The 7802-nt window shown below is 32.0% G+C and overlaps 1 protein-coding gene across 1 annotated transcript in view; it reads right to left on the minus strand.

Moving 5' to 3' along the window:
* Positions 1 to 7802, minus strand: part of LOC107295587 (tetratricopeptide repeat protein 7B-like) — a 79318-nt gene that overhangs the window by 53821 nt on the left and 17695 nt on the right. The window contains 6 exon segments of the mRNA XM_015824901.1: positions 1227 to 1343; positions 1744 to 1904; positions 2855 to 2924; positions 4988 to 5045; positions 5154 to 5271; positions 7387 to 7491. Of these exon segments, the coding sequence (XP_015680387.1) occupies positions 1227 to 1343; positions 1744 to 1904; positions 2855 to 2924; positions 4988 to 5045; positions 5154 to 5271; positions 7387 to 7491 (629 nt within the window).

A 7802-nucleotide genomic window follows, 5' to 3' on the forward strand; every position in this document is an offset into this window, starting at 1 on the left:
CACACAGTCATAATTCACTACTTTCTCCCAAAATTAAGTATAGGACATGGTGAAAACATGTGTTTTAACAAAATATTATCCTTATTACAGCTCCAACAGAATGCTGTCTTAGACAGATCTTTTACATTAAATATAGAGGACTCCAATAAATTCTAAGTTATTATCTTTTGTGTGTAAGTTGAAGTTTAAGGTCCATTGACGCTCTTGTTATAGAAATTAAGTCACTTTCCCATTGTCTAGACAAGATAGGAGCCTCTAATTCTTTATTCCACTCATTTCCTAGTATCTATAAAATCCTATTCTTCCATATAGATTTCCTTCACTAATAGGTTTTTTTTTCCATAATGGTGTATTTCTATTAAGTTCATTGAAATCTATTACCACTTTTATCATAAATACATCCATTCTAATATTTAAAATGTTCTCAAAACATAATAGGAGAATCTAAATTAGGTACATAGGCATTAACCATAGCTACTGCAGTCCCTTCTATTAATACTAGTGACCTCTATTCTCCAAGTGTCACTGAATCTCCCTTTTCATTGCCAGAAGTTCCTCAGTAAACCAAGAACACACAGTAGAGCTCTAATCTATAGCCTGATTCATCTCTGAATTCCAGAGATTCATGAAAGCCTCAGCCGAGCTGCCTATCAATTGCCAGTAAAATCTGCAAAGCAGCCAGGAATCCATCTGAATCTTTCAATCTTTACAAGAAGATCGTCTTTAATGTACTGAGTAATCTCTGTAATTGCACCGAGCTTCCATTATTGTTACCTTGATGGGCAGTTATAGTGCATAGTAAATTTACTTATGCCCGTGGATAAATCTGCTGTATCTTAATCTAGTATTCCCCAACTGGATGCCCCAAATGGGATGGCATTATAATTCCCGTAATTTCTAGCCAGTAAGATGGAGAAAGATGGAATTTCTCTTAAATTTTTCCACAAGATTCTTTATAGATATTCTAACAATGCTTAAAACAAACATTTACAAAAATACATATTTTAAAATATTAATCTAGCTCAATGATTCAGATTTTTCCAATTAAAATGAAGAAAGCAATACTAAGTACCATATGTTAAAATAAAATCAATACTGAAAAAATGGAACAATTGAACATCTCATAATAAACTACATTTTATAATTTTTAAAACTATGTATTATTTTGTTTATCAGATGATCCATAATTCACATGATCCATAATTCACTGAATCCATAATTCTTACCTGGGATTAGTAAGATTGTAACAAGACTTCCAGATCTGCAACATGTGTTTACAAGTAAGGAGTGCCTCATCAGGGCCCCTGCAGAGTAATTCCAATTTGACTTTTGAAAACAATAATCTAAGAGAAAACAAATGTTAAAGCTTCTTTATACTTTTATACAGGTCCATTATTTTGTACTTCCAATGAAAATAACATTGTTTAAAGTAAACGCATGAAAAGGCAGAACAAGAAGAAATAGAATTGCATTTATTTCTATTTTAAAGCAATTGCATTTAGACTTTTATTTCAGTATGTCTAAATAACATAAAAATGTAATGTGTAGAAAGACAAGTGTGTGGTATATACAGAACAAAGAAAAAGCTGGGAAACAGAGTATCACATTCTTACTCATGAGGTATGAAAATTATAGGATACCATCTGGAAAAGTGAAAAACAAATGTACAACCTCTCCCAACACCACAGCTGGATTAGTTCAATGGCGTGTTGAGCATGTATAAAAGCAGCAATAATTACTCACATGAAATTTTCTGGGTATTCACTCAGGGCCATGTCAATGATATTCAGAGCATCATGGTAGTGTTTCTGAGCTGACAGCAACAGGGCAAGGAGATGTAAAGAATTAGCATCATCACCTTGAAGCTGCAGAGCCTGACGAACGTAACCCAAAGCTTCTGGTATCTAGTTAAAATAAAAACTGAAAGGAATTATCATCACAACACATATTTTCTAGAGTAATTCTATTACACAAGTGGATAACAATAGCAAGAAGGAATGGAAAGTAATCCCAAATACAAATTTAAAAATGTAATTTTGAGAGGAAACATTTGACCGTAGAGCATATTTATAGATGTTAATGATTTTGTTATCCATTAGCTATAAGAAGTATGTGTGTAGCCTTGCTAAAATCAGCTTTCTAAAATAAACTTTCCCTTACCCCTGCAAATTCAAGGTAGATCAGTATTACTTAAATATATGAAATCTACATGTTTCAGGTTTCAAAATTCTGCAATTTTTAAATTTTTAATTTTTCTATTGTTTATTTTCTCAAACTGCATTTGGCATGGGCCCTTCTCATGTTCTAGTACTATGGACAACCATTTGTCTGAAATGGTATACGGTTTCCTGCCTCCAAGGTCCCTTCCGACACTACTATTATTACTATTACTATTACTACTACTACTACTACTACTATTAAAAAGGGAAATAGTCTTAACAAAGACTAAGCAACATCCAAATGTCATTATTTTGGGATGGGGTGTTAAAGGTTGAAGAAAAAATGCATGAACTGAAGACTCTGTACTTTTGAATTGCTAGTCTTTCTAAAAGGTTTACTTGAAAATAAATTATTTTATGTAATATATAAAAATAAAATGCAAATCTTGAAAATTGAATCCTATATGCAATGTAAGTTATTATTCCTAACACACTAAATAAGCAAGAAGGAACAATCCGTATGTTTTCACTAGTTATTTTGTAGGGACTATAAAACATGTAAGACTTTACATATTTAGTTACATATTTAAAAGTAAACCTTTTTTCTTGTGTCACCTATAATTTTCATGAAGTTAATTGTTAAAATAAATTACGGTTAGTTACGATCATTTAGATAACTAAAAATTTGGATGGACAGCTCTTTATCGTTTGACTAAAGCTAAATAAAAGGCTGCCAGATGATCAGTTGGAGACAAAGTATGTGCCCTGAAAATAATTAAAATATATTACATTTATTGGTATTACATTTATATAGATCATTTGTATTGCATCCTGGAAAACTGTCTTCAGTTGTAATGTGATATGCTGAGAAATGATTGGATTTTCAATGTTACTTCCTTTTTTCCTTTATTAATAGCTTAATACACTAGTAGTTTATTATTGTTCCTCATACCCAGTTAGTTGTACTTCCTAATCAAATGAACCCTTCCTCCCTCTCAGTTGTTATTTTTACCTATTTTCCTTGGATGTTTCAAGATGTCATGGCCTTAGTCATGACATCCAGCTGGGTGACTTTGAGCCAGTCACTCCCTCTCAGCCTAACCCACCTCACAGGGTTATCATTGTAGGGGGGGGAGGGGGAGGAGGACAATGTGTTGGATATGTTTGCCACCTTGAGTTATTTGTAAAAATAATACAAAGTGGGATACAAATAAATAAATGTCTAACATTCTTCAGTGTCAGAGGGATTCTTATGTTTCATAATTAAGTAATAAGGGGTGTTTTAATATTTTATTCAGATTTTTTCAGAGTGAATTAAAAATCTGATAAACAGACTGCTCACAGAATTAATAACATAATGCAGAGATTTTCTTTTATAGATTACTGTTTCAGAAATCTAACTAAATCTACCAACGAAAGAAGGGTGATTACCATCTGGCAGCTACCCAGTATCATGTCATCATCAGTTTAAAATCTCAGAAATAATCCAGATTAAATATTACTTGCATAAATGGTTGCTGACATTTATGTCAGATGACTGCAATGATATAGTTATAAGAAAATGGGCATACATGATACAGTCTGTATTGATACAAATTCATGATTCAAGTTTCAAAGGATTTTCTCCTAACCTCTTTACTTTGGCAAAGACAAAGTTAAAAACTGTCCATAAGAAATTCTATATTTTAGAATTAATTCTATAAGAACATTGCTAATATAATGTTTTATATAATTAATTCTATAATGCAATGAGTTAATACCAGCTCTCCCTCAGAACTCTTATAACAAAAATAATATGTACTGATTTTCATCAGCAGTGTGTTTGGGTGTGTATGTATTTGGGCAAAAGCTTTTCTGAACTTAAAAGAGTTCTAGCTTGCTTCTCATCAACCAAAGCCAAAGGTGCATATACTTATTGACCACAGTATTTGCTTAACAACTGTGGCAAAAGGGTGCAACTAACCTAAAAACCATTTTTCTTTGCAATAGAAATTCTGTCCCAATTGGGGGTGTAAGTCAAAGATTAGCCATATCCCAGTCCCAACTGCCATTGTAACCTGAAGACTAACTATATGGATACTGAGTTTAAATGGGAAGAATAGTGGGACCAAGCCTGCATCTTACAGGTAACTATCCCCTCTCCCACTATTTACTTTCAATAGACTGACATGTTACAGATACCTTTTAAAACTTTATATGGCATATCCAGGAAACATAAAAGAAAAACTTTTGCTGAATACGTCTCATCTTATTATCATAAGAAACATATTTAAAACTCTTAAATGTGGATTAAAATGTGGTACTGTGCATCTTGCAAATAAGTGATATTCTCCATTAGAAATACCTTTGTAACTGTTTATAGCTTAAAACATTTACCTGATTTTAACCTTAACCTTTAATGCAGGAAATACAATTTTTAACAGAACTATCACATTTTTGTTCAGATTAAAATATTACTATTCTCGCTAGTATTACTAAGAATAGTAAAAATAAAAGCTTATATTCTACTAATTCTCCACTATGCTACTCAAGAGCTATGTTTCTTTAAAATGAAAAAAATCTCAGATACAAGAATTGTATTTTAAACAAAGGTTGAGCAAATGTTATTTTCTATTAGCTGATAACAAAAATATCTTTAATGAAATAAGAGGTAATCCGTTGGAATCAGATTGGATTTGCCCGCTCTACTTGATGAATCAAATGTTAATACAATATGCTCTCTACTTCCAGAGATTAATCCATCTTATATAATCATTTATAAACATATTATTTTCAAAAATACAGTTTTCATTATCTACAGCTTAGCAAAAAGTTTACCATCCACTAACCTTTGAAACGCTAGAAGAGCCTTTCGCTGCAGGACTTCTTGCATTCTTCTCAAAGAAGCTAAAGACATAATTCATTAGTGATACTTAAATAGACATTTAATTAATGATATTTAAATATAAAACCAATTTTAATAATCTCATAAATAGATATGTGGAATTTACTTACCATCTGTAGCTTGTAGACTGTAGGTCAATCCTAGGGCTAAAAAACCTTTGGCTTTGAATTCTGATGTTTTGTCCCCCACATCAACCACCATTCGGGCAAATCTTTCTGCTTCTTCTAACTAAAAACAGATTTTCATAGGAAAAGTGGCAGAATTCACTAATTTGGAATTCACTGTTTAAATCAGGTTGACCTATATCTACTAGAATTCAAATTATTCTAATTTAAAATCAAAATCCCCAAACCCTATCACAAGTGCCAAAGGTGGCATCGGAAATTTGAAAGAGTATAGAAATAAACATTGTTATCAACTTTTCATACCATTTCCTTTCCTATACATGCAAAATTTCAAAATGGACCACGATGATGGCACGTAATGTGGGAACAATTTCAATGTTCCTACATATTTCTGGATGGCATCATCTCAATATCCTATCATGAAGACTTATAGAGGCAGAAAGTACTCAGATGGCTCAGAACACTCAAGTCAATCCCCACAAAAGAATGAACTAAATCAGTCCAAAAGTCAAGAGCAAAAGACAATACTTTCTTAAAGGGTCTGGGTAAAAATTTGGCCAAGTACACATAGGAATCAAGATATCCAAGTAAAGAGTATGAATGAATCGTAAGGCTACCTGTTACCAATTTTGTATGTAGGAAGTAGATTAAGTTTCTATGTGAACTTTGATGCGTCTGTTGACTGAATGCCTCCCAGTTTCAGCAGGCACTTGTTACCAATTTGCTTGGCAGCAACTAGCCCTAAGACCATCATTCTCAACCTAGATTTCCTGTGTCTTTCAACTCATTGTTCTTCCGTCTGATGGTCTCTACACTTGTTAGGAATTAGACTGAACTGTGACTTCAGGGTTATGAAAGCAGAATCCATAGCTACTGCTTTCCTCCATAGAAAGAATGGAGCCATTCTAACGTTAATTCTTCAATGCACTAAATACAATACAGTGATTGCTAACAGAACTATCACATTTTTATTTTACCTATTTAACCCATATAGGGCAATGTCTCTGATTTATATAATGGTCATATGCATTGTTCCTTCTTGATTCTCCCTCTGAGTAAAATTAATTTTATTTTGATAATTTTATATCAGCCACATTAAGGTTTTTGAGAAAGGGTTCTCTGATTTAATTAATATGATTAGTTAAATTTCAGCTTTAAATTTAAAGTAAAGCTCCAGTGACAACAAAATTTATGAGTCACCTGCCAGCTGTAGTACTTTCCTTGATTAAAGCTGATTATAATTTTTTGTTTTAACGTGGTTTTATTGATATTTGTTTCAGTCTCTTTCTATTTGTTTATTGCTTTTTAACTATTTTTAAAATTTCTAGAAATGCTTACGTGAGATGGGCAGTTATACAAATCAAACAAACTGGACATGACACCAAGTATTAATTAGTTATCTTGCAATGCAGATATATCCTTGCAAATATCTTTTCAAGGTTTACAAGATCATGCATGCAGTGATAGGACATTTCAATATCCATACGACATAAAATTAAAATCATTCCAGGATCTACAGAGACCTTTAATCAGATGCTATAGTGTGGTATGGATTCCAGAAATACAAATATTTTAAAATTTCAATGAATTGATAGACTTTTTGTTTGAAATTTAAAAAAAACCATAATCCTATCCCCCATTAAAAGAAATAATTAATTTTGGTACGCCAATCAAGGCATGACAGTACAGATAACTATAATCAACTGACTAAACAGAAGGACTAAACTGTTACCTTTAAATCTAAGGTAACAAATCAGATTAAAATAATCAATTCCAGGTTTTCTTTTCATAGCCAAGTTACTCACTTTGTTATTACACATATCTGAGAACAAATATGCATTCTAAAAGGACTTCCAAAGATGCAGCATTTATAAGCCAGGTTAGAATTCTTTATGAAGTATAATTATAAAACCTCATGGAAGTGTGAACCATAATATTAATCATGTTTGAAACTGAGCCATAGAGTTCTGAACATAGAACCAAGTACCAAAATGGTCTGGAGCCTTAAGGTTTAAAACTTTTGTTAGCAAGCATATTCTTTTCAGCCACACATGGATTTGAAGATATAATACATTGACCAGCAAAAATACTTGCTAAAACTAATGCATTTAGTAGAACAATGCAGAATTTAAAAGAACAAAAAAACGAAGAAGGATTTATACATATATCCTTAAATACTTAATTCTTCATTTTTCAGATGACTAACAAAAAAACTTACCCAATGAAGGGTTCCCATACATAATTTAGCAGCAAGAAGTGGAATTGTAGGATCATCTGGCTTCAACCGAATACATTCTTTTAAGACCTTCACAGCTCGAGCAGACTATATAAAAGGGTGTTAGAAAATAAGACAGTGAGAGGTAACAAAATGTGCTATTTCAATTTGCTAGTTTAAACCATTCCAAGATATAATGAAAAAAAAGATGAATGCATTTTATTCAAGAAGGAATTGGTTTGATTTTGGTTTATGTCCAGCAGCTACTAATCAGGTTTTTAGATAAAGTAGCATGATGTAGCATATAAAAATGCCAAGAGTTTAGACTGATTCTAATGAAAATTAAAAAAAAATGTTTGGGAAGCAAATGAAAAAGGGTAAATAAGGATTCTCTTATACAGTAAAAAAATAAAAATGAT

Source organism: Protobothrops mucrosquamatus, unplaced genomic scaffold (assembly GCF_001527695.2).
Source record: "Protobothrops mucrosquamatus isolate PMUCROS unplaced genomic scaffold, P.Mucros_1.0 scaffold2409, whole genome shotgun sequence".
Classification (NCBI taxonomy): domain Eukaryota; kingdom Metazoa; phylum Chordata; class Lepidosauria; order Squamata; family Viperidae; genus Protobothrops; species Protobothrops mucrosquamatus.